The 27,447-nt window shown below is 45.7% G+C and overlaps 1 protein-coding gene across 1 annotated transcript in view; it reads left to right on the top strand.

Annotated features, from left to right (window-relative positions):
• The first annotated feature begins 510 nt into the window (after positions 1-510).
• Positions 511-27,447, top strand: part of LOC147747551 (calcium-activated chloride channel regulator 1-like) — a 365,801-nt gene continuing 338,864 nt past the window's right edge. Inside the window, exon 1 of the mRNA XM_086925678.1 lies at positions 511-698. Coding sequence (XP_086781804.1) covers positions 543-698 — 156 coding nt within the window. The 5' untranslated portion in view covers positions 511-542. The remainder of the gene's footprint in view (positions 699-27,447) is intronic.

Consider the following 27,447-nt stretch of genomic DNA (forward strand, 5'->3'; position numbering starts at 1 on the left):
TATATATATATATCGAAATTGGGCACCAAAATCTGGTTCCAGTTATGCCCACAGCTTTTGCCTACCGGCCGTGCCTCATTGTGCCTGTCTAAAACCTCCATTCGTTGCTACTCTGCTTTTAGCTAACATTTGGAATCCGCTCCCAGCTTTATACGGCTTAAGAAGGATATGACATGGTAGTCATTATATGAATACCTTGTCCCACTATGCAGAAGATTTACAAAGTAACTCTAGTTAAGTAGGGTTTCACAATGTCAATGCTTGCGTAATGGCTTTGTGCTCACACAAGTAGGTGTTTGGTGTGGTACAGTAAATAGTTTCTTGACAGGAGAGTCGGGGTAGTCAGATCTTCTTATTTTGCAAAGTAATTAATTATGATGTGTTCCACGCCATCTTGGCTGACTGCAAAAGGGAGGTGTCTGCAGCAACTCCCTTCACCCGTTCACGCCCTCGCATTACCTGGCTCGACACAAATCCTGAAAGACTGGATTCTTTGCAGCGCATCCTCAGAGGCGCTTGGACAGGATGCAGCAGCCGGGAAAATGATTCCCTTCAAGAGTGTTTACGTTGTCATGCTCCTCAATTTATATATACGGAAGACTACATTGGTGCACCTTATAGATCATGGATATGAAAACGTAGTGATTGCCATCAACCCTCGGATACCGGAAGACCAGACTATTATCAAAAACATTAAGGTAAGGAGGCAGGTGTGGTAAACACGTCTTATTTAGATGCAAATTAAAAGATAGAAACACTTGCACACTACGCATTTTGTTATGTCATATATCAACTATCTGGCACACACATGACACAAGCCTGGTGTTGTGGTTCTCCAAGATGTGGTGAGCAAGGTTATCTTCCTAGCAGATAGTAAAACTTGTGCAGGGAATTCTTACTTTCAAGAGGCGCAGGTTAGTTATTGTTGTGCTTTTAGAGACCTGCATTCACAGAGCATTTTCTATGAGTTATGTTGGCTTATTCTTTTGAAAGCGAATTGCTCCTGAATGTACCCTGCGATATAGAAAGATTATCCGAGGGTTCTCATCGGTTACTTCAGACGAGTTGTAACTTATTTGTGAATTTCCCGGTGTAAGGCAAGCTTTCTCATGGAAGCAGAAACTTTACGAATTAATTTTGGGAGTAAACAAGTATTAGTCCTAGAAATTCACTAGTAAGTTGATCGAATTGAAATAGTACGTCTCTGAGTGATAGAGTCATGCACCTTGATAAAAGAAAATTAGAAAAGAGGTACAAATCATATAGATGTTTTGCAGGCTACTGTAGACATATGACAATAAAAATTTACTACTACTATCATAGTGTAGGAAATTAATCTATGAGAGCAGGACTATTAGTTAGGGTGGATGGTAGTCCACCACAGGTAATAATGGCTCTTTCTTGTTAGGTCCAGTAAAGGTTCCAGTAATTTAAACTTGAGTTCAACTCCAGGGGCCTCATTTATGAAAAGTGACGCATCACTGCGTGAAAACAGCGATGCGTCACTTTTCACTGTGCTCTCCCTGCGGCACTAACGATGCGTCATATTTACAGTATGACGCATCATGTCGCAAGGAGTTACAGATAAGTCAGTATTTCTGACGTATCCGTAGGCGCAAAAGTGACGCATTGCTGGAGTGTGTCACCAAAGTGACGCAACTCCAGCAATGTGTACTTTCACATGGGCAAGTCCCATGTTGTTAGTGCCTGCGTCAGTCTTACGCCTGCCATGAGGCAGGCGTAAGATTTTGACGCATTAGCGTCCAAGAAATGGCGCAGTGAAATCTTATAGATTTCACCTCGTCACTTCTATGACTCTTTCTTGCGTCAAAACACCCCCCCTTGCATACATTATACCTGGGGCAGGTATAATGTGGCGCAGGGGTTTACAAAGTGACTTGTCTACCTAGATGCGTCACTTTGTAAATATGGTGCAACAAGGCACATTTTTTACTCCGCTGGTGCGTCACAAAAAGTGACGCAACAACGGCGTAAAAGTGACGCAAGGGCTCATAAATGAGCCCCCTGGTAGCTATGGTACAAAGCAGACCGACTTAAATTAAGAAAATGGGTTAAAGATTTAGAAGTACTAAAACAATAGAAAAGTCAAAAACACAATACAGTAGAAATTGCACTCCAGTTAATGTAAACAGAGAATATTTTAATGAACAAAATTAAACCAAAACAGCAAACATCTGATAGTTGGAAACAAAGAAATTAATTTTTAAAGTTTTAAATAAACATAGGGACAACTAGTTAAGCAAGACGGGGCCAAAGGTATGTTTTAAGGCTCACCACGATTGAGCAGGAGTCGGATACGAGGACCAAGTTGGTCCCAGTTACAGAGTTACCTTCGAACTTAGACATTTTCTCAAAAATTGAAATCCTTTGCAAGGCAAGGGATCTGAAGATGGGCTTGTCGACGACAGGTTGACAAAGTATGAAGCCTCGGTAAAGTCATTGATAAAGGCGGAAAAACCTCAGGATGGGAAACGTCTGGATTTCCCACCCAGAAAGCTGTCCACGTCGATCGGATGCTGCTTGGAATTGGGCTCAGTGAAGATTTCTACCTTCGGAAGTTGGCTTTCCTCAGCATGGCAAGGCTGCAGTCTGTAGCTGTAGAGGGTTCAACATCGTAGGATAACTGTCAATGTCGGGCACACTGAATAGGATTTGCTAGTTTTGAGGAAAAATGTAGTGAGACTTACATTGAAGTCAGGCCCATGGCTGAGTCTCCCTTGGTGGATGGGCTTGACCGGTTGGTCCTGGTCTACTGGTGGCTCTCCAGGTAAAAAGCCTTCAAAGTTTTAAAGTCCCAGCATTCAGATGTGGGCAGGAAGAGTACGCCCTGATACAATTCAAATGTTCTAAGACCTCAGGAATAGAGCTTGGGGTCAGGGCTCACTCCAAAGGAAGCCATCAGCAGTGTCTTGGGCAGATCCAGTGGAAACTAATCTTCTAGACTCTTTCAGGAAAGAGGGCTTCTTGGAGCTTTTGTGTCCCTGTAGCTTAATAGGAGGACACTCAACCGACCCTTGGAGTCCAACTCTTTGTCCTGGGTACAAGTAGAATTAGTTCCAGCCATTAGTATTCTCCTCACACGTGTCAGCCGCAGGTGCAGTCCTTCTTCTATCTTCCACATGTCCAGTAGTGTTCTGAAGAGGGTGCCAAGGGGTGTCACAGTTAAGCCTAGTACTATCCTGTGGGCGGGGTTGACTCTTGGCCCCTTAATTAGGAGGGGCCAAGAAAAAAGGAAAAAAGGTTCCAAGGGTAACCCTACCAACTTTTCCCTCAGTTCCTGTGTTCCTTACTACAAATAATCTCAATCTTGTTTCTGGGCCACTCTCTGTTGTCTGCCTGTCTTGTGCCAACGTGTTTTGTTCTTGTGCCACTCTCATTGTCTACTTCTCTTGCGCTCTTTTGCTTTGTTTTGTGCTACAGTTGTCTTTTCCTGTGCTATCTCAGTTTTGTTTTTTGTGACTCTGTTTGTTGTGGGCCTCTCATTTGCCTGCTTGTCTTATTTGTGCCTTTTGGGTGCCAATAGCCTGTTGTTGTGCAAGCTGTGCACTGTGCCCACTTCTTTTCACGATCTTCCTCCTCCTCATCGCTTGGATGCCACTTTTTCTTGCTTGCTGCAACCTCCCTTCAGGACCTAGTTAATGGCAGCTGCAGCATGGACCAGCCATTAAGTAGATGACAGCCCAGCTCCCCTGGACTTACCTGTGGCCAGTCTTCCGAACGGTTAAGGCCCTCTGGACTCAGCACCTAGAGGACCCGCCTCACTCCTCTTCCTCAATCTCATGTTCTCTCTTTCACCCTTCTGTCACCATATCATGCTCCTTGCACCTCTGTCTATCTCCACTTGTATTTTGTATGACACCCTCTGTTGTCTACCTCTTTTGTGACACCTTGTTTTGTTTCTGAGCCTCTCTCTGGTGTCTGTTCCTGTGCTGCCTGATTTTCGTGTTTGTCGCCTCTTGTCAGCATAGGCTTTCATCTGTTCTTTCTTAACCAATTCCTTTATTTGGGCTGTATTATCACCTCCTTCTCTTTTGTTGGTCCATTGAGGTAACTTGGTTGTCATTGCTCTTTCAAACATCAAAGTTGAAGGACTTTCGCCCGTGGTCGAGTGAGGTGTTGAACAATAGGCTCATAAGGTGGAATTCAACACAGTTTGCAACTTGAACTTCCAAAGAGTTACACAGTGTACTGTTTTTCTTTCCATAAATATAAAACACTCACAAAGTGCGCCACAAAAGTGTGCTCTTCTGAACCTTTACGTTCCTATGTTCCAGAAAATCATTGAACTCTCTCTTGAACGGCGGGCCATTATCAGACTTCAAAAAGCTGGAACGCCCCAAGTTGCAAAACTGCTGTCAAGTCTCTCAATGATTTGCTTATGAGTTATGGATGAGAGATCCTCTATTAATGAAATTTGAGAGTACTCATCCACCTTTACCATGAAATGATGTCCCTTGTCAAGTGGAGTAAAGAATGCAATGGATATTCTCTCTGATGAATGATTAGGAAGTTCTGACATGCTAAGAGTATGTTGAGTAATGTTTCGTAGAGAGGCAGTTACATAGATGACAGGCCTTGAGTTCCTGTTTAACCGTCTAATCTCAATATGGAAACCAGACTCAATTTGGTAGAGCACTCTTAGTGTCAACAATATCACTATGTCCTTCGTAGGCCACTTCAATTATCTTCTGTTTAAACTCTCCGGAATTAGGATCCTTGATCCTTGCAGCATAATTGTTTCCTGAGTTATAGATAGTTCATCTTTAAGGTTTTTGTACTTTAGGTTTTCACTATGAGTAATATAGGATTCAGCCGTCTTGGATAGAGTACCTAGACCTTGTAGAGTCACCCTGGATTATGTATAATGGTGTAATCATACTCTTGTAATCGGAGACTCCACCATTAAATGCGAGGAGGCATCTTGGCTTTTAAATTGCCAAAGATAATCAATAAAGCGTGATGGTCAGTTACCAGGATAAAAGGCATTCTATACAGAAAGACATGGAAATGTTCACAAGTCCATACCATGGACAGATGTTTTTTGGGGTTGAGAGTAAGGAAGGCACAGGCAGGTCGCTCTCCACGCCGTGCAGCTCCACTTGCCTGCGCCTGTGCTCAGCTTCGGCCCCCGCTGATTGCAGTTCGAGGCCCGCCGTAGGTTGCTTCTGGTCTTCTGACCTTCACTTTGTGTTACTGTTTTCTGCCATTTGATCTGTATTGCGCTGTATTATTGTTCCCTGTTATTGGGCTCGTTTTTCCCTCTGTGCCCCCTTGCCTTCTGTTTCCCTTTTTTCCACCATTTACCACTCCTGTTTTCCCACCAATGCGCCCTCTGCGGCCCTGCCCCCCCGATCCCCCATTTGCCCACTCCACCTCTCCTTCTTATGGCACCCGCGCCGATGGTGCGCCAAGGGCAAGCCCGTCTGCACCTGGAACGCACCCAGCGCCAGAACCCCTAGCCCCCACAAATGCCACAACGCCCAACTCCGCTACGACTCCAGCACCCTCCACGCACTCAAAGCTGGACGATCACGCATCTGCTGCCTGGCCGCCCGAAGCGCACACAAGGACCCTTCTCCTGCTGGATCTGCAGCTACACCAGCATCCGACCCACCAACCCACCGATCAGGAAAGAACCCAACTACCTCAGTTGCATCCTTCTCAACACCTGCTCCGCCCGCAAACATGCTATTGAACTCTGGGACCTACTTGACGCAACCTCCCCAGACGTCGCCTTCCTGACGGAAATCTGGATGAACCCCTCCTTGGCACCCGACATCGCATAGCCATAACAGAAGGCTACAAGATCACCCACAGGGACCGCACCAACGGAGTAGGAGGAGGAATCGCCATCGTTCACAGGAACACCCTCAGAGTTTCGACCAACACCGACGACACCCTCAGCACTGCGGAACACCTTCACTTACAGATTCACATCGACCGCAACACCACCCTCAAAGGAACCCTCTTTTACAGACCCCCCGGACCCCAACCACAGTTCAGTGACTCCATCGCCGACTTCATGAGCACACACGCCCTCGCCTCCACGGACTACATCCTCCTCGTGGACCTAAACTTCCACCTCGAGAACACCAATAACACCGACTCCACCACCCTGATCGACAACTTAGCCAACCTCGGACTCAGACAACTCGGCACAACACCCACCCACTCAACCGGCCACACGCTCGACCCCATCTTCTCCACAAGCACCCACATCTCCTTCAACCACACCACCGAACTCTACTGGACCGACCATCGCTGCATCCACTTCACCTTCCAGAAACCCACCACACACAACCGCTCCCAACAGATGCCTTGCCGCCGCTGGAGCAAAGTCACTGAAGACCAGCTATCCACCACCCTCGCCCAGAGCCCACCGCCGCTGACACCGCCACCCGTAATCTCAGACAGTAGATCGAGGACTGCGCCAACACCCTCGTCCTGTTCAAGAAAAGCCTTGAGGGGAATGAGGATTAGCTCGTGCTTGCAGTATGGGAGAACCCCATGGCGTTGGACCAGTTCAACCCTCAATATTTCTGTGCTTAGGTAAGGATTCAAGTTCTTCTTCAACAGCTTCTTGTGAATGAAAAGCAACTTGTTTATGTCTCTGAGCAACAAGACGGACATTGTTATTAATGTGGAACTTTACTTTCGTAGTCTTTAGCCTTCCCAAATTAGGAAACAATGTAGGAAATTGACTTTGCGGTGAGCATTCAGGTTGTAATTCACAGAAATCTGTCCCATTTCAGCAGCAGTACTGAAACTGAGCAGGAAGGCACTTGCTGCTGTAACTTGGAGCAAACGGTTGGGTACTTGCACCTTTCTTTTCTTGTGTTCCAATGTTCGTACGAATGTACCTTGACCTTTTATGAACATTAATGTAGCCAAGGGTACAGTTTGGTTTTCAATGTTGTAAGTCGATGTAAGGGAGTCAATTAATTATATTTCTCTTCAGGTATTATATTTATCAATGTGCTACTTTCGATGATGAAAGGTATTGAGCTGTCATTTATTTTTAATGCCATTTTCGGACAAGGTTTGTATGATGTTGGAGCTTTGTCATGTTGACTTTTCTTTGACTGACATAATCCTCGCATGCAGCCAGTCTGACATGCGCTCTTTTCTCTGAGGTAAACATTGACATGGCACAACGTCTTCCTCACTTTAACTATTTACTGAGGCAGACTAGCTGTTTGATGATGATTTAGATAACAATCAACTTAGTTCAGTGTCAATTTGCATAAATTGATGTCGCTACTTGGCCTTGTGGCGTCCAACGTTGCCTCTGGAATGTTCTGGCAGTCATTTTGCCATCGCGACATGACGCACTTGCTTTTTCCTTCACTTTACAAACTGTTGCAAAAAGATTCTCTTTCCCACAGCCTTTACATATCTGTCCAATGGCAGGACATTTACCTTCATGTTGAAACGAAAATCCACATCTAAAACATAACTTCTTTTCACTAGTAGGCAGCACTTTTCCCTTCAGCCATTTGCTTTGGCTTACTTTTTAGACTCATGACTCATTCACTCTGGGCACCTCTGGCCTCCACTTAAGTGGCTTGTCTTTCAACATGCTCCTCAGCTCTGGCAGCCGTCAACACTTGCTCTAGACTAAGAGTTTCTCTCAGCATTCTCTCAGCATTCATTGTCTAGAAAAATCTGACAAGCATTCATCAATAACTCGAGTCGCAGAGCTTCATCATCCTTCAGTTCATTTAACTTACAGTGTTTGAAGAGTGTATAAAGTCTCTCCACAAATGTATCAATGGTTTCACCAACTCTTTGGGATTCTTGACTGAAAATATCTTTCATAATCAATGCTTGATACTGAATTGAACTCTAGATTCATCTTTTCTTTAATCTGTCAATTCTTTATTTCTTCATCAGTTCACAGCATTTTCTGTATGACTTCTTTCACACCCTAACCCGCAAGATTTTTTAAAACTTATTTTCTTTTTGTAGTAGTCTCTTCAAGTTCATCAATGAAATCATCAAGGGTCTCTATCCACACAGACCATACTATCACCAATATTTTGCTTTTGGGCACTTTTGAAAGGTAGTGGTGGTTTCAAGAATGCAGCAGCATTGTAGACGAGCAGTGGCTGCTCCTCCATTAAGATGGAGGAGAGTTGCCCCACTGCTTTTTGCAGTGAAAAAAAAGTAAAAATAAAATGATACATCGTATTATTATTATTTTATTTGTTTCTGCTGCAGTGTCTCGGTGGGGAGGATATGCCTTGCTCTCAGAGCTGGTGGAAGAGTGGTGGGCACTAAGTGCGCATAAATATTTGACCGGCCCTCTCTGGCCGGTCAAACATTCATGCACACTTTGAATGCTTTCCAAACAGGCTGCATTTCAGCCCAGGCCCCCATTCCCTGGCTGTGTGCCAAACCACGGCGCTCAGACCAATCACAATGCTGCATTGCAGCGTTGTGAATCACATGGGGAGCCTGGTGGCCCGGGTGCTTCCTGTTTCCACAGAAGAAGCCAGGCAGAGGAAGCAGGGGAACTGGGGGTGGTCGGCCAGCCGGCTGGCAAGCATGTGATTCTTTATTTAATCCTCCTCCCCCTCTTCATCCCTCCCCACCCCACTGCTGCTTCCTTGTAGCAGCCGCCACTCTAGAGCAGTGTGTAACTTACTGACATCGTGGGTGGTTCCTTTTGAGTTGGTGTTTGCGACGTGCTGGTCCCGACTCATCTGTAATGAAAGCTGGAAACATGACTTTCTTTTCAGCCATCTGAAAAATGTCACTATTGCGAAAGTCGTTCTTAGATCTTTATTTCACTAAGACCCGTTAAGTTGTTCTGAGCCCCACTGTGCAATTTTGTGAGTAAGCCGCTTCAGAAATAGATGGCTCCGTAAGTACAACCCTGATCACTTCTCCTTGAGCCACCTTTGCCGTGGGTGGTAGTATGAGGACTCTATTCAGGGCATTCAGTAAGTGATTTTTCTTTTTAATGTGTTTTTTATAACACCTTAATTATCTCCACCTAGCAGGGCTTCTGTGCACAGCATTGTTGTGTAGGTTATGATTATCAGCAGCTGTACTTCGAAAACCAGGTGGAATTCACTTTCCGCGTTATCACTCCCTATAATGTACAACTTTACCTTGTGCGGCAGCACAGTACCTTTATGTAATGCTTGGCCATCAGGTTGTTGACCATCAATGTGTAAATTGTTTGCAACACTTCCATTGTCTTCATATGCTCTACAGCGACTGAAGTTGCACTTTCATTCCATGTGCATAAATCTTTGACTCCGATCTTTGACAGTGGCACATTTGGCACGAACGAGCAGTTTGCCTGGACCACGCCAAACTCTCTGGGAGACCACTGTCCTTCTTCGGGTTACTTATCCCCTATCTAGTCACCATTTGTAGCATATTCCCAACCAGGGTACCTGCCAACCACTCCAATCAGAGAGGTTAGCATTATAAATCTTCAATCTGCTGAGTGTTAATGCAAACTCAACATTCTAAACCAAGTTTCCATGCCATTATGCTCAGACAAATACATCACAGCTGAAAGGAGTCCGTTAGGATCCAATAGGGTTCTGTTCTAAAATACACTACAGAAACCACTGTCCTCTTGCTTGCAAGGGTGACAGATAGAAAAAAAAATGCCAAAGAAACAATTTTACCATTTAATGGCGAAACCCAGCGTTGTGACTTTGAGAATCTTTTTACTGATTCTGTTCTGCAAAAGAAAAAATGCTTACATAGGAAAAAAAAATGTCCCCAGAGCATGATGGTGATCAGACGTACATGCAACACCACGTACATGACATGCCTGCCTCTTTTTATCTTTTAATTTACAGTTCAAGAGTGGCAGACATTGACCTTAGACTGGTACTTTAAAAATATGCACAAAGATGCATCAAATAGAAGTATGAAATTGCAGTTGCTTGACCCTCTGGCTAAAAAAGTTAAAAACAGTGGGGCATATTATCAAGAAACAACGATAACTATCGCTAACCTAGGTTAGCGCTAATTTTCCTATCGCTGTAAATCCCTGCAAGTTATCGCCGTGTTAGCGATGTATTAGCAACGTTTTGCTAACAGGCTGTAGCTTCAGGGATCACCAGCAAAAACAGCCACTAACAATAGCGTGATGGCGAAAAGGCATGCTAACCCGCAAGTTTGGACTTAGCCTATCTGTCCACCTCCAATATAAAAGATGCACAAAAAAAAGGGAAAATGCAGATTTGAGCAGCCAGGGCACAGTGCAGCACACAACAACAACCCCCTCAAGCCACCTAACATCGCAGTTGACCGGGATGAGATCCTGGTTCCCACGCAGGACCTGTGTCTGGTTCCTGTATCCTTTGCTGGACCTGTGTCTGGTTCCTGGATCCCTCGCTGGACCTGCGTCTGGTTCCTGCATCCCTCGCTGGACCTGTGTCTGGTTCCTGGATCCCTTGCTGGACCTGAGTCTGGTTCCTGGATCCCTTGCTAGACCTGTGTCTGGTTCCTGCATCCCTCGCTGGACCTGAATCCGGTTCCTGAATCCATCGCTGGACCTGCGTCTGGTTCCTGTATCCCTTGCTGGACCTGTGTCTGGTTCCTGGATCTTTCGCTGGACCTGCGTCTGTGGCCTGGAGTGGGATGTGGAGTAGCTGTGGAGTCGATGAGCCGTGGAGGGAGACATTGATGTGCGACAATCGCCCGAACCTGGTTGTGAAGTCTGGCAGGTTGCACGGAGACACGTTGCTGACCCGTGTGAGAAGCCCACTTTGCGCACCTTGGTGCAGTCAATGGTAGAGATAATCCTACGCACCAACGTAGTGAGGTCCGCTTTGCATACTATAATCCACCACTACACCGGGGTGCACAGACGGGATTACCAACGGTGGGTGCCATCTCCCTGAATCACAGCATGGATGATGTTGGGCTGGCTGGAAGCTCTGGAGGGTGAGGCCCCTGTGCTACGCCGTACTTGTGTGGTCTGAGCGCTGCAACTACACGCCTAAGCTACCCCTGCTGCATCAACGGCATCAGGTGGTCAACCAGAGGACTACGCAGTGACTGCTGTACCCAGCCCAGTGAAAGCACACCTGGCTCAGGCTCCTGCTGGCTGAGTCACATATTTGGAGGGAGTGCAGTGGATTGAACCCGGGGTCAATGTCCAGGTAAGGAGAAGGTGGGACGTGTAGCGTAGGAGGGCCGGGGATGGAGTCGCTCATGCCTATCACACTAAGATAGCACACCCCCAGTGGCAGCTCTACCTCTATGTTGGAAAAGCATTGCCCCACCACCTCAAGCAGTGCAGAAGAAGAACAATCATCACATGATGATAACTCAATCAATCAATCACTCAGGGAAATTGTAAGCGTGCCACTCACCCATGAGGGTCTCAAGTCAGTGAGGGGTGGGGGGTCCGGAGATCTATTAGCCGAAGAGGCAGGTCTTGAGGATCTTCCTGAAGGTGTTCAGGGAGGGGGCACCTCTGATGTCTGCTGGTAGCTCGTTCCAGGTATTGGATGCAATGTGAGAGAAGGATCTTCCGCCTACTCCGACTCTGTTGATGCACTGGGTTTTGGACAGTGCGAGGTTGGAAGATCAGATGTTTCATTTGTGCACATGGAAGTTGATTCTGTCTTTGAATTATTTGGTTACGTTGTTGTGTAGGCATTTGTAGGCATGAGTGATCATTTTGAAGGTGACTCTACACCACGGGGAGACAGTGGAGTCTACATAGGTGTTGGCTAATGTGTTAGTGCCGCGGGATGCCGAGGACAAATCTGGCGGCGTGTACTCTAACGTCGGTAGTTTTCAGAGTAGGGACTTGTAAATGGCAGTGTAGAGTGCATTACCATAGTCCAATCTGTTGGAGATAAGTGCATCGGTGACTGTCTTCCTTGACTCTGGGGGTACCCATTTGAAGGTCTTGCGGATGATGCAAAGGGTGTTGAAGCAACTGTAGGTGACGGCGTAGACCTGTCTGTTCATGGTGAGGGATGGTGCTGAGGTTTCTGGCATGGTCCGAGGGGGTAGGTGGGCTTCAGAGGGTGAAGGCCAACAGGTGTTGTTCCATGCTGAAGCTGTGGTTCCGAAGACAAGGACTTCTGTCTTTTCGGCGTTGAGCATCAGGCAGCTGTTGGTCATCCAGACTTCGACGTTCTGCATTCCTTTCTAGAAGTTGAGTCTGGCAGTGGTGGGGTCTTTGGTGAGGGAGAGGATGAGCTGGGTGTCATTGGCATAGGATACGATGTTGAGGCCGTGTTGTCAGACGATGGCATCAAGGGTGCCATGTAGATGTTGAAGAGGGTCGGGCTCAGAAATGAAATCTCTGGGACTCTTTAGGTGATATACGTGGGATCGGAGAGGAAGGTTGGCAGTCCGGGCCTTTGGCTTCTTCTGGGTAAGAATGATCAGATCCAGTCGAGGGCTGTTACTTGTATGCCAGGGTCATGTAGTCTGGCGACTAGTGTGTGGTGGGAGACAGTGTTGAAGGCCGCTGAAAGGCCGAATATGATGAGGGCTGTGAAGTGGACTTGGTCCAGGAGTGTGCGGATGTTGTCTATGGCGGTGAGTAGGATGACCTCATTGCTGTGGTTGGTTCGCAATCGTATTGGGACGGGTCGAGGATGGCGTTGTCATCAATGAATCGTGTCAGTTCCCTGTTAACTGTTTAGTCTGCAACTTTGGCCGCGAAGGGGAAGAGCGAGATGGGCCGGGAGTTTGTGAGGTTGCTGGGGTCAGCCGTGATCTTTTTGAGAAGGGGCCAGACTTCTGCACGCTTTCAGTCATCTAGGTAGGTGCCTGTTTTGAAGATGGTGTTGATGGTGCGTTGCAGTTCATGTGTGATGGCGGCCGAGGCTCTGCGGTAGATGTGGGAGGGCATGGGTTGGTGGGGGCCCACAAGTGGATGCCTTTCATTGTTGAGGCTGTGTCTTCGGCTGTGACTAGTGTCCAGTTTGAGATGGTGAGCTGGGGTGTCTGTAGACTGGGGTACCTCGGAGTGTGAAGTTGTGGCTGGTCTGGATCTAGAAGTGCAGGTTTACGGCTGAGGGGAAGGTTTCACCTGAGGTGGTAAAGCAGAGGGTGCTCTTGTGGGCAATGGCGAGGCACCCTCCCAGGTGGTTGGTGTGGTCCTTCCTCTGGATCTTGTATCCATCCAGGATGGCAGTGTTGATGTCGGGGACGGAGGAGGCATTGATCCCCGTGAAGAAAGCAATGTCAGGCGAGGGTCGAGTAGGTTCCAGATTTCCACGGCATGTTTGTGCACAGAGCGTCCATTGAGGAGGATGCATCCTCGGGTATCGACGGTGCTAGCGTCGGCTGTGTTGGAGTCCAGGGTGGTGGTTAAGCTCTGGTGGCAGTGGAGGCTGGACAACTGGCCGTGGGTCGTGTTTGCCGAGGCCTGTTGTCAGTCTCTGACATTCCTTAAGTTGAGTGCGTGGAGGGTGGATGTGCTGCAGCAGTGGGTGGCCAGTGATCCATGCTTCCTGGCGCTGGTCCCGCTTATCTTGGGTGTACCTTCTGCACGCCAGCGTCGGGTGTCGGCTGTGAAATCGTGCAGCGTCTGCCATTAAGTAGGGGAGGGTGGAAGAGCGATCAGTTGGGAGGTGGGAATGTGCGAGGATAGGGGTGCGGGCTACAGGGGCAGCAGCGACGGGAAGAGGGAAGTGGGAAGTGCAGGCTTAGAGAAGCAAAAAAATAGTTAAAAAAAGGAAAAACAAGAGATAATTAACTGATGTGATCATGCTATGTATCCTCAGGGGGTGGAGGGGTGGGAAGGACTGCTCCAAACATGGAGCAGGGAATGTGCAGATTGGCATGCACACTCAAGTGCACAATGACTGTTTGGTCGGACCACTCATGCCGCCCAATTCTCTGATCGGAATGCAGGCTGCATTACAGCCTGCATGGAGAACATGCCCACACCTCCGGCCCCTGGCTGCATGACTTGTCCCGTTGCCAATTAACAATCCCACCGCCATATTGCAGCGTTGTGATTGACTCAGGGGAAGGAGCCTGGCTGCCTACTTTCTTTTCCTGGAAGCAGACACACGGGAGCAGGAGCTACGGAGACACGGGACACAGCTTAGAGGTAAGACTTCCTCAATAAATTTTCTCACGCACACATCTCCGTGTCGACGCACCATCCAGTGTTCTTTACGAGGTTTACCACCTCACAGCTGTCCAGACACCCCCTCGCACTTCTCAACGGTGGCCGCTGTGCGCCCATGCACAGCAGGCGTACCACTCGTGTGCCAAAGGCACATACGTAGTTGCGATGCATGCCATAACATCGCATTCCAGTCCAATATACACTAATACTAGGCATATTGCAACAGTGAAGTAGGTGTTGCACAGCGGAGACATGAAGATCACTGTTCCCACTACAGTGAGTGCAACCTAAAAATAACCTTTGCACAACAAAACCAACCGTGAACGCTGGAATTCCTTTCTGAACCCTGAAAAGACATTCAAAAGATCACATTTGAGACAAATATACCCCATGTTTTTCTTTATTTTTGCACAAAAAACACCTAAGTGACAACATTTACCCCCCAAAAAAGCCAATTTTTCATATTTTACCCCAATAAACACCTATTTTCTCATATTTTACATCAAAAACCCATGCACACCTGAATAAGTTTAAATTACCACATTACTGACCTCACAATGTGTTGTACTCAAATGCGATGTAAAGGCACATGCGTTGTCGGAGTTGTGTAGTTAATGATGTACTTCCTATGTTGTACTGGATGTCTCCCATGCCAAAGGCCAACCATAGGCTATCCCGTCTGCGTCCATCTACCTCTAGACCACGCTCAGTCCCAAGGAGTCTTCCTCTTGGACACTCTACTACTCCGACGCCAGCACCCTCCTCGCCATCAACCCTGGAGGCCACCTCGCCTGCCAGGACCAACCTCTGCTCCGGACCGGATATCACCATTGCCATCACTGATGGATACAGTATCACCCACAAGGAGCAGCCTGAACTTCGAGGACAAGGCATTGCCATCACCTACAAAGGCACACTCCAACTGACCACACACTCTAATGACCCAACGGTGACCATGGACCAGAAAGGTACAAAAGACACAGAAAGCAGACCAAGGTCAAGCACATCAATTCCATCAGTTTCAATTTTAGGTTGGTTTCAATTATACGTTGGTGCAACTACTCCCAACACCCGCTGCCAAAGGATGTATAAGATACAAAATGTCCATAGAATAGGAAGGTGCACTCCAAAAAAGTCAGTTGCGTGGAAATATACATATATAAAACATATATTCACAGTACAGGATAAAATCAAGTGACAGATTACAACTAGACCTTACACAACATATGTATAGATCCAAAGCAAAAAATACACATATGCACAAAACATATATATAAATTACATTTAAATTATTAAATCCATGAGACAAAATGTCCATAGAAAAGGAAGGTGCACTCCAAGAAAGTCAGTTGTGCAGAAAGTTTTTTCAAAGTTCTTCTCTTTATTCAAGTTCATTCTTTTTGTAAAAATGGCCCAGCCAATGCGTTACGTTCCCCTAGTGCCACGGGAAATTCGTCAGGGCTGTAATAATAATGATATACACAAACATAAATATACAAATATAAAACATATATTCACAGTACAGGATAAAATCAAGTGACACATTACAACTAGACCTTACACAACTTATGTATAGACCCAAAGAAAAAAATACATATACACACAAAACATACATATAAATTACATTTAAATTATTAAATCCAAGAGACAATAGAAATTTTACATGTGACATAAAAGTTATTACAAATCTCACTAAGAGAGCATGTTGTTTCCTCCGTGCTGCAGTGCACAGAGTCTGCATATTTGTTAAAAACATGCACTGTTTCAGTAACAGTGTTTAAGTGTGCAAGTAGGTAGATCGTACAAAAAAGCAGGGAAAGAAGATTCAAAAAGAAGAAAGGAGAAAGAAGAAAACGGAGAATATAGGGTCAAAGTCCTGATATATAAATAGAGGGGAAATTGATTCATAAGCGAAAGCATCACAGTGAAAGGTAGAACCCGGTCTCGAGCGGAGCCGGGTCGGAATTATAACCGGCACCGCGGTGAGATTCTGCATTTTTTCTCTGTCTTCACGTTTTATTTATTGTGCCCCCGACGGGACGCATTTCAACTATGTGTTACCGCCTATACCTTCATCGGTAGAGCCTTTTTCTTTTGGTTCTCTTTTGTCTCTTTTCGCCCCTTTCCCCTTATGTGACATTACAGACATGTGGTTATATATCTATTTCCTACAGGTAGGATGCACATTTCCATCTAACCCCTAGGCCTGATTTTTCCTTTCATCCATTCCCGGATATCATCACCCACACTTGCTTCTGGACTCCATGGCCTTCATCTTCACTCCCCCATGCGTCACGTTAAAATTCTTATTATCCTTATGTTTAGATAATAACCATTCCAGACTTCACAAAATGTATAGTCACCATTGACCCACTTCCCTCCTTGCACTTACCAATTTTTTAACTCACATATATTTGGGTTGGTGATGTGCATCCACTCATGTGTTACTGTTTAACATGTTCACCAGTCACTCACCTATCACTTTCACCTTTACAGTCACCATTTAAATTCATGTCATGTTAAGAATACTGTGTATCCCATTCAGCATTTTGTATCCTCCCCAACCCTGAGGAGTCGCGGAAACTGTGTTTTCGGGCGACGAAACACGTGTCGGCTGGCTTTTCTATGAACAGTAAATAAAAAAAGAAGAACCGAAGCACTGATGCTCCAATCCTCCGTCTGGGATAATTGAACTTTATGTCCATGGAGGCATCTTTTGTGCTTGAACTTTTTATAAGTGTGCAGCAGGTTTTGCTTCTCCTGTATACAGTGTGTTTACCAAGCACAAAAGTAGGTGTGGGAGCACACTGCTTCACCTCCCAGCAGAGTCGCCCCTAAGCATCATGGTTGATGCAGTCCGACAAGCGAGTACACTTGCAAAGTCTTTAGAGTGTTTCACCAGGTGGGTGCATATTAGTGCTGGCCATCTCTGGACACGTGTTTCTAGATTATTATCTGTCATCAGCAGAGATTAGGCATTATTTGGGGTTGCTGAGCAGGCTGCCGTATCCTTGGAACGTATCTCTCCAGGCGCGCAGGTGCCTCTCCACGAGCTCGTCAGCCCACAGCGGCTCGAGGGCAGCCTTTAAGTAGAAAAGTAGGTGTGGGAGCACACTGCTTCACCTCTCAGCAGAGTCGCCCCTAAGCATCATGGTTGATGCAGTCCGACAAGCGAGTACACTTGCAAAGTCTTTAGAGTGTTTCACCAGGTGGGTGCAGATTAGTGCTGGCCATCTCTGGACACGTGTTTCTAGATTATTATCTGTCATCAGCAGAGATTAGGCATTATTTGGGGTTGCTGAGCAGGCTGCCGTATCCTTGGAACGTAGTATCTCTCCAGGCACGCAGGTGCCTCTCCACGAGCTCGTCAGCCCATAGCGGCATTATTTGGGGTTGCTGAGCAGGCTGCCATATCCTTGGAACGTAGTATCTCTCCAGGCGCGCAGGTGCCTCTCCACGAGCTCGTCAGCCCACAGCGGCTCGAGGGCAGCCTTTAAGTAGAAAAGTAGGTGTGGGAGCACACTGCTTCATCTCCCAGCAGAGTCGCACCTAAGCATCATGGTTGATGCAGTCCGACAAGCGAGTACACTTGCAAAGTCTTTAGAGTGTTTCACCAGGTGGGTGCAGATTAGTGCTGGCCATCTCTGGACACGTGTTTCTAGATTATTATCTGTCATCAGCAGAGATTAGGCATTATTTGGGGTTGCTGAGCAGGCTGCCGTATCCTTGGAATGTAGTATCTCTCCAGGCGCGCAGGTGCCTCTCCACGAGCTCGTCAACCCACAGCGGCTCGAGGGCAGCCTTTAAGTAGAAAAGTAGGTGTGGGAGCACACTGCTTCACCTCCCATCAGAGTCGCCCTTAAGCATTATGGTTAATGCAGTCCGACAAGCGAGTACACTTGCAAAGTCTTTAGAGTGTTTCACCAGGTGGGTGCAGATTAGTGCTGGCCATCTCTGGACACGTGTTTCTAGATTATTATCTGTCATCAGCAGAGATTAGGCATTATTTGGGGTTGCTGAGCAGGCTGCCGTATCCTTGGAATGTAGTATCTCTCCTGGCGCGCAGGTGCCTCTCCACGAGCTCGTCAGCCCACAGCGGCTCAAGGGCAGCCTTTAAGTAGAAAAGTAGGTGTGGGAGCACACTGCTTCACCTCCCAGCAGAGTCGCCCCAAAGCATCATGGTTGATGCAGTCCGACAAGCGAGTACACTTGCAAAGTCTTTAGAGTGTTTCACCAGGTGGGTGCAGATTAGTGCTGGCCATCTCTGGACACGTGTTTCTAGATTATTATCTGTCATCAGCAGAGATTAGGCATTATTTGATTATTTGGGGGTGCTGAGCAGGCTGCTGTATCCTTGGAACGTAGTATCTCTCCAGGCGCGCAGGTGCCTCTCCACGAGCTTTTAAGTAGAAAAGTAGGTGGGAGCACACTGCTTCACCTCCCAGCAGAGTCGCCCCTAAGCATCATGGTTGATGCAGTCCGACAAGCGAGTACACTTGCAAAGTCTTTAGAGTGTTTCCCTCAAGCCGCTTTGAGCTGACGAGCTCGCGGAGAGGCACCTGCGCGCCTGGAGAGATACTGCGATCCAAGAATATGGCAGCCTGCTCAGCAACCCCAAATAATTTTGCCTAATCTCTGCTGATGACGGATAATAATCGAGAAACACGTGTCCAGAGATGGGCAGCATTAATCTGCACCCACCTGGTGAAACACTCAAGAGACTTTCCAAGTGTACTCGCTTGGCGAACTGAACTGCATCTACCATGATGCCTAGGGGCGACTCTGCTGGGAGGTGAAGCAGTGTGCTCCCACACCAGTTTCTTGTTTAAAGGCTCCCTCGAGCCGCTTTGAGCTGATGAGCTCGCGTAGAGGCACCTGCGCGCCTGGAGAGATACTGCGATCCAAGAATATGGCAGCCTGCTCAGCAACCCCAAATAATTTTGCCTAATCTCTGCTGATGACGGATAATAATCGAGAAACACGTGTCCAGAGATGGCCAGCACTAATCTGCACCCACCTTGTGAAACACTCAAGAGACTTTCCAAGTGTACTCGCTTGGCGAACTGAACTGCATCTACCATGATGCCTAGGGGCGACTCTGCTGGGAGGTGAAGCAGTGTGCTCCCACATCAGTTTCTTGTTTAAAGGCTCCCTCGAGCCGCTTTGAGCTGACGAGCTCGCGGAGAGGCACCTGCGCGCCTGGAGAGATACTGCGATCCAAGAATATGGCAGCCTGCTCAGCAACCCCAAATAATTTTGCCTAATCTCTGCTGATGATGGATAATAATCGAGAAACACGTGTCCAGAGATGGCCAGCACTAATCTGCACCCACCTGGTGAAACACTCAAGAGACTTTCCAAGTGTACTCGCTTGGCGAACTGAACTGCATCTACCATGATGCCTAGGGGCGACTCTGCTGGGAGGTGAAGCAGTGTGCTCCCACACCAGTTTCTTGTTTAAAGGCTCCCTCGAGCCACTTTGAGCTGACGAGCTCGCGGAGAGGCACCTGCGCGCCTGGAGAGATACTGCGATCCAAGAATATGGCAGCCTGCTCAGCAACCCCAAATAATTTTGCCTAATCTCTGCTGATGACGGATAATAATCGAGAAACACATGTCCAGAGATGGCTAGCACTAATCTGCACCCACCTGGTGAAACACTCAAGAGACTTTCCAAGTGTTCTCGCTTGGCGAACTGAACTGCATCTACCATGATGCCTAGGGGCGACTCTGCTGCGAGGTGAAGCAGTGTGCTCCCACACCCGTTTCTTGTTTACCAAGCACACTTTGAGGGGTTTCAGGGAATCACCCCTTACCTGCATGCACCTTTTGCTTCACTGCATTCTCCTGCGCGTCAACCTGAGCAGTGCGCCCAGCATTTCCCTTACATCTAAAACCCTGTTTGTTATTGTCGTATAAAGGTGAGAAGCACGTTGAGGGTCAGAAAGTGGGTACCTCAGCCATATACAGTAACATCTCACCTTATTCAGAAAGCACCCAGGTATTAGTAATCTGTGACAGAAATACGAAAGTCCTCACTAGATTGCGTCACCAAGGTTAGGTCATCCCAGGTATTCACGTTCTGATATTAGGAAAATATCAAAGAGTTAGTGCCACCAAAATTCTTTAAGATAGGAGATTTGACAATACTGTCACTTTTAGGTACACACAAAAATTATATTAAAAATTAGGAAATAAGAGGATACTGATTTAACATGGAAACAAGTTGATTGTATGTCAATCAATAGGGTGGCACAATCACAATGTATTGGAACAGTATCCAATCCTGTATTAACAGAATATATATACCTCACAACTAGTCATGAGAGTCAGCACAGATGAGGCTTCTGAAAACAGTATCCTTATTCAAAGGTCAAGGAATAAGATCCTCTGTTGAAGGTGTCCTCCTATGTTAGTAAAACCAAAGAGTCAATGCTTATTAATAGATAATAGTAGACTGAATACAAATGTGAGAATGCAACAAGAGAGATTCATAGCAAATATATCCCACAAAAAGGCATTTAATTAAAGGACCAGCATATTTGGAGTGAAAAAAATGATTCCACTTCGTAGCTCTATATTATCTCACCTATTTCTCTGATCCAAAGTTAGATCAGACACCCGTAGAAAATATATAATCAGAAAGGCACACTATTCTCCAAGTCACGGATAGTGGTCTGAGTTCACATGCAAACTGTCAAAAAAATTGTTTTAAAAAGGAACACTGTACTAGTAATCCATCATACAGAAACAATCTCAGCTTCAAATTCACAGGGCAGTCAAACAACAAGCACCTCGATCTGGTAAGTTCTCACCTCTTTTTTTAGCACCGTCTTCAAATAAGGGTAATGGGATTCATGGGTAAAATACCTTGAATACTAGTAAACAGTATCTACAAATCCAAGAGATGTATATTAGTAATCGGCAATGCGGCCTAGACCTCAAATACAAGCCCACCCCTACTTTCCAGTCTGCTGCCTTTAGCGAAATAGCAATATCCAATCCCCATGTGGCCCATAATTTATGATGACAATAAAAAACGAAAAGGTGGATAATAGCCCACCTTCCACACACACATTATAGCGGGACCATAGTCTTCAGTATCACCACATCCCACCCAATATTTAGCATAATCCAGTAGGTGGAAGTGCACCCAGTCATGCGGAAGATAGAGAATGGTCAAATATCACATTGGACAGATTATTTACCGCAATTACCTCTATATCAGAAAAAGCTTCCCCAAATGGCTCAATAGTCAGTAGAAACGCCCCTCCCGATATTCAGCGTTATAAGTCCTGTCAGTAATACCGCATCACCGTTGCCTAGTGATGCACATAAAGGCAATTCTCAGTGAGTTGTAAAGCATAGTAAAAAATAAACCAAGCAGAGAGAGCCCAGAAATGGAACATACCTGAAATAGGGCACAGTTCCCAAAGCGGGGACGGGGGCTAGGGGGTGTGCGTCGCCCTCAGTGTAATCCAACGTCCACCCTGTCAATATTTCGTCCATAGTGGGGACGAACCACGTCCCCAGCACCTGTTATTACATATAAGGCAGAGCATTTATGAGAATACCAGACAGGCGAGTTAAGTGAAACCCCATATGGTAGTCTGTAGTCCCACCATACCTTTAATAAGGAGCAGTCATTCCTTACGCCCGATACCTAGCAAAGAGGAGACCCAGCGTTTTGCGCCTTTTTTAAGTTACAATGTATCACATACGTAAACACTGCATCAAACACGTCACGTGCAATCAGGGTAGGTTCACATATCCCTAGTGTGCATCAATGGGCAAATGCGTCGGCTATCTTAAAATAGAGCCTGCTGCACATAGTATACTCGCAGGCAGGGGCTGCTGGGGTATAAACAATATAACAAGTAAAAGCCCGTGAATGTGTACGAGGAAAGAAGGGGGGATATGTACAGTATATATTAACACCGCAATATCGTCACTTCAAGTGACCATGGACCACCTCAACTGCCAGATCCAGTTCAAGCGCAAGCCCTTGGCCCTTCATTGTCAAATACCATTGTTGACCTCATTGCAACCCAGGGTCTCCCATCCACCGACGACATCCTACTCGGTTATCTCAAGCTCCACCTGGACAACCCCAGTGAGCAGAACGCCACTGCCTTTTGGGGAAAGACCTCAATATCAGACACAAGCTGCAACTCACCTCAACAGGCCACATAGCAAGACATACGGTCAAGCATATCGCCTCCGCCAGCGGGAGCTTCAACTTCAGCCACAATACCGGACTCTCTTGGACCGACCATCATTGGTAACATCACGTCTTCACCTTGCCCACCAGACACCACCGTCATCATCGAACCCTCTCGCAGCTCGATCAGGGCCACTGCAGAACATCTTGTCAACTCCCTACTTCACCAACACTCCACCAATGCTTCAAAATGATGACAACGCAGCACACAACCACCATGGATGGATCTCCAAAAGGCAGATACGTCAGGATTCCTGACGCATCCGTGCTGTCGCAAGAAGGGATCAGTGAGAAGTGTTGCAATGCTGTCTTGTCGCAGCGCCGCAACACTTTTCATGACTGTGAAACAGGAATGCTCACTATCTTAATGATTGTGCGCATTCCTGCACTGTAGTTTTGTCGCAAGTCATCGCTACAACATTGCTTGCAGTACTGTCTAGCACCAAAAACATGCATAGATGTGGGCCCAAGACTTATACCCATTTTTAAGACCAGCTATTTTCTTGTCTTAAGTTCCTGCAGCTAACGGGCTTTAGCGCAAATTTTTTTTATCGCTTTGCAGGTCCGGGGTATCCTTGTTAATAGGGCAAAGTGTGGTTAGCAGGAGTTTTTGTGAAATTCAGAGAAGGAATGCCTACCTTGCATGTCATTAGTGATAAATATTGCTGGCATGCACCGTGATAAAAAAACTGGCTGCTTTCACCGGAAAGCTGTCGCTAACGCCTGTTAGCAACATCTTGCTAATAGGGGGATAGAATAATTGCCACTTTAGCGGCAAAAAAGTGCCACTAAAGCGGCCATAGGCCCTTGATAATATGCCCCATTATTTTTAAATAAAAACAAAGGTAAGAAATGAGGGAGCAACAAAGTAGTGGGTTAAGAGGTGACCGGGTGGACCAATGGAGGCAGAGAAGCAAGAAAGAAGTTGGGTTTTGTCAATATTACTAGAAAAAGCAATTTCTGTGGATGGGCGAGGTATGCAATGGATGAGGTAGGATGGAGGTGACAACAGCCCCGAGAGTCAAGGCATGGGGACTACGGGGGGAGGTACACAAGATAGTTACAGCGAGAAAGCACATGCATTCCAATGGAGTGCAGAAATCAGGAGAAAAAGTTGTTCACTAAATGTAAGCAGCACAAGAATACTAGTCAATCAATCGTAAAAAATGAGCTGACCCAACACCTTGTCAGTGTACACAAGATGACTTTAACAACAGACTACTAAAAGTTCCTTTCTAGTTAGACATTTCCAAATTAAGCAGCTCTGCAGGCACCAAATGCTATGGCAGACCCTCTTCTGTGAAAGTGAATTCAACAGAAGATGAATAGATCACAATCTGTTGCTGTATCCTTTAAATACACTTTGACTTCCAAATCCTAAAACTCCCAGAATCTTTCCTTCTCGTTGCTCTGTTGGTCCTAGCACTGATGAGCACAACATCCCTACAAACCATGTTTGCCAGTTTTTCACCTGGACAGGAAATTATATTTCGTTGGATGGCAGCAAGACCGGTGGTAGTGGGATATGGCATATTTACCAAATCTGACAATGCCCTTGAAGCTAGGAAGTGGTGGTCATGGGGTAGTAGTGTTTCTTTTAAGTTTGTTTTCATGTAAGCATATATTTGACTGAAAGTGACAAGATTCATATAAAAAGACTACATTCAGCCACTGCAACCAACTCTCTTTCAATGCCCTCACTAAATATTCTCTAAATATGAAAGCCATGCATTAGCTACGCTAAACAACCAAAAGCTACCTCTTAACTTCCTTTACTTCCCTTTTAGTTCTTTTACTGCTCATGTATGTTGCTAAATTGAGTTTGGCATTTCTGTACCATCCATAGATAGCTTGAAGGGCTAATATGAAATACAATTGAAGTTCTGTGTATTAGAATAAATATTGCCAGTGGCGGCTGGTTTCATCTACAGGGAGCGAGTCAGGCTCATGCAAATAATAATAAAAGACTTACCAAAATCTCAGTCTGGACCTCCTTTTTTGTCTCACGAATTAGAACTGGATGCTGCAACTCGCTTTTGGAGGAAGTGGCCTGTGCCAGCGTTCCACAGTGCACTTGAGGCCTGCACATATTCTCAACCCACCTGTGTTAAGACAGATTGGTTGAGAGATTTACAGTGCGCATGTGTGGCTGGCTGTCTCAAGATGGCCTGCCAAAGTGACAAGCGCACTTTAAACACCAACAGCCCATCCTTCTCTCTGCTGCTGGTGACACTCAGCAGGCCTTACCCCCTTTCCCCCGTCCTGATGCTCTGTTTGGAATGGGTGGATGAATAATAAAACGGTATTAAATTACTATTTTATTTTTCATCTCTGGGGTTTGGGGATGGGGGCATTTAAGTGGGGGGATGCTCCTCTGCTCCAATAGAGGAGCCGCCCCTGAATATTGCTATCAAAAGGCTCAACAGACCTGAAAACCTGGAGTCCAAGGGCCCGATTCACAGAATGAACTTAAGACTCAATCCAAAACTTACTACTATTTTGGTATTCACAGAATGCACTTACTACTTTTGGCATTCACAGAATGAACTTACTACTTTTGGTATTCACAGAAGTTAGGATTTTGTCTTAAGTCTGTCTTAAGTCTGTCTTAAGTCTGTCTTAAGTTTGTCTTAAGGCAAACTTAAGACAAAATCCTTCATCATAGTGTCTACTCCTCACCTTGATATTTGGATGTTTAATAGATTGAGGCCATGCATATATTTTTGAAGCTTTAATCTAACTTGTAAAAAGGTTTGTATTGAGGTGTGACTCCAGACTTTTCTCTAACCAAAGGGTTAAAAGTTCCCAGGGGCAACCGTACCTTGAATTATTATATTTCTGTATACAAAACGGAGACGGATGGCCCAGCACACTGCCCTTTCAGGACGGTTGGGTGTCCTGAATTTATGATTCCTATAGCTACGATTGTAGATCACATCTTCCTCAAATTACTATTAGAAGATTACATCAAATAGATTTGAACGACACCACAGGATGGGGGTAGGTCGTATTTTTTTAAAGCACTGTTAAAAATTACGGACAAGTGACTTGTAATGGTTTAATATCAGGCCTATGGATGAACCACATTTGACAAGAAGTATTGATCTAATGTCATATATCAATTGTGGAATGTATTTTACGTGAATAATCTGTGTTGCCTCTCAAATATCTTTTGTATGAGAAATGTCTAATGTATGTAAATGTAAATGTACAGGAATTTATATAGCGCAAATCACCGAGCGGTTTCTAAGCGCTTGCTTAGGGAACCCGTCCTGGTATTCCCCTGTGAGATAACCCCAGCAGAGTATCCGCAAGGTGAAAGCCAGGCATCCCGCCACGAGGGGCCATTGTGGAGATTAAGCAAGCTATTGCCCAGAGTCGCAGAGTGTGAACCCGTGAATCGAGTAGGCACCGGAGCGAGAATTGTCGAGCCCATGGACATTTTAGGACTCAAGACCCCGCTGAGCTGGGAATTGAACCCTGGTCCCGGGCTGACCTCTGCTTCCAGGTCTGCCTCCTCTAACCAGTGAGCCACACTTCTCCATTGTATGGTAAATTGGCATCGGACCATTGAGGTGGGCAACATTTTCTCTTAAATCCATTGTAGTGACTATATCAGGCAGTGCAACTCTAAACTCCCTGGGTGCTCTCTGTTTTGTTCTAGCAACCCAACCTCTTTTTCAGTAATTCCTTACTGCCCTACTGCTAAGAATCCCATAGAGCATCTTATTCACAAAATACAAAAAGAGGAAACCTTTCTCTCCTTGCGCATAGCCTTCCAAGGTAATGAACAGCCCCCTCCCTTGTAGTCACTCAAAATTAGTTCTGGAGCTAGCCTTCCTCCTACTGGCTTTGGTGCCACCCTGACAAAGGGGATGAAGGCTGCTTCCTCCAGATCTCCCTTAGCATTTACTTGTGAAAAGGAAACTCTCTTTTGAGTTAATGAAGTTCCTGGGTCTACCCTAAATGGTCTTCCTGCATGGGGAAGAAAAACACGTCCCACACTCAAGTACAGACTGGATAGATGCTGGAGAGCGAATGCAAATTAGCTTCCAGCAGCATCAGGGAGGGTAATGGTAAGTATCTAACAGTTACATTTCCAATATATTTTTTTCTGATTTCACCATTAGATTGGAGTTGTAATAAATATATAAATGAGTCTTTGCTGGAGTCTGTAGCTCGAATAAGTCAAACGTTATGGATTTGAGTGTATAATCTAATTTTGACTTTCCTTGTGTGCCAGTTACAGCATGACAATGCAGTTTTGGGCATAGTCACTGGTGTACTATGTCATTTCTAATTTCATACATGTTCCACTCTCAAGTATTATGTACCATACCTTGTTGGCAGCCGGTAGTGCTTAACGGTGATCAATTTTATATTTAAAGTGAGGTTTTCCTACCTTTCAAAAGGGGGGAGTGGTCAGGCTATACAAAGTATAACGTGACAGCAGCAGTGGGTGATATAATAGATGCTGCACTCCACAGGTGGCATTTAGTTTTTTATACCATGGGTGTAGTGTCCACACCATATATTATTGCCTTCTGCGAGAGTTAAGTGAACCAACCTGGGATTTGTATATTTTTACATGTGTTATCGGAAGAGCACACATGCTAAGTACTGGAAAGCAGTGTCTAAAAACCAGTAATAAAAAATCAGAAAATGGGGATTACCATGTAAAAGAGGCATTTTCTCACACCCAGATTATTTGAGTATAGAATACCCAAATAGATTATTTGAGAGGGGCAGCATGTATAATTAAAAATTGCTAAATGATTTATAAGGCACAATTCAAAAAAGGGGAGTGTTTCAGTTTTGTCCTGATTGAGCTTGTGTCCAGAGGTAGAGGTTAAAAGTTGTGTTTACCTAGAAGGTTTAAGATTGAGTGTTCTGGATTATTCATGAATATAAGAATACTGTAAATTTAGGGACATAGTATATGTTCTTGTGTTTGTATTTGGGTGAGCTCAGTATTTTAATTTAGTCTGATTCTTGTCCGTGGTGGTTTAAGAGCTATAATGAACAGAAGGAGAGAAAGGGGACACCCTTGTCTAGTTCCTTTTGTTTTTTTTTGTTTTTTTTTTATTTATATTTTATTTCCACAGTTCAGCTACAAGAAGCACAA

Source organism: Lissotriton vulgaris, chromosome 1_1, assembly GCF_964263255.1.
Source record: "Lissotriton vulgaris chromosome 1_1, aLisVul1.2, whole genome shotgun sequence".
Classification (NCBI taxonomy): domain Eukaryota; kingdom Metazoa; phylum Chordata; class Amphibia; order Caudata; family Salamandridae; genus Lissotriton; species Lissotriton vulgaris.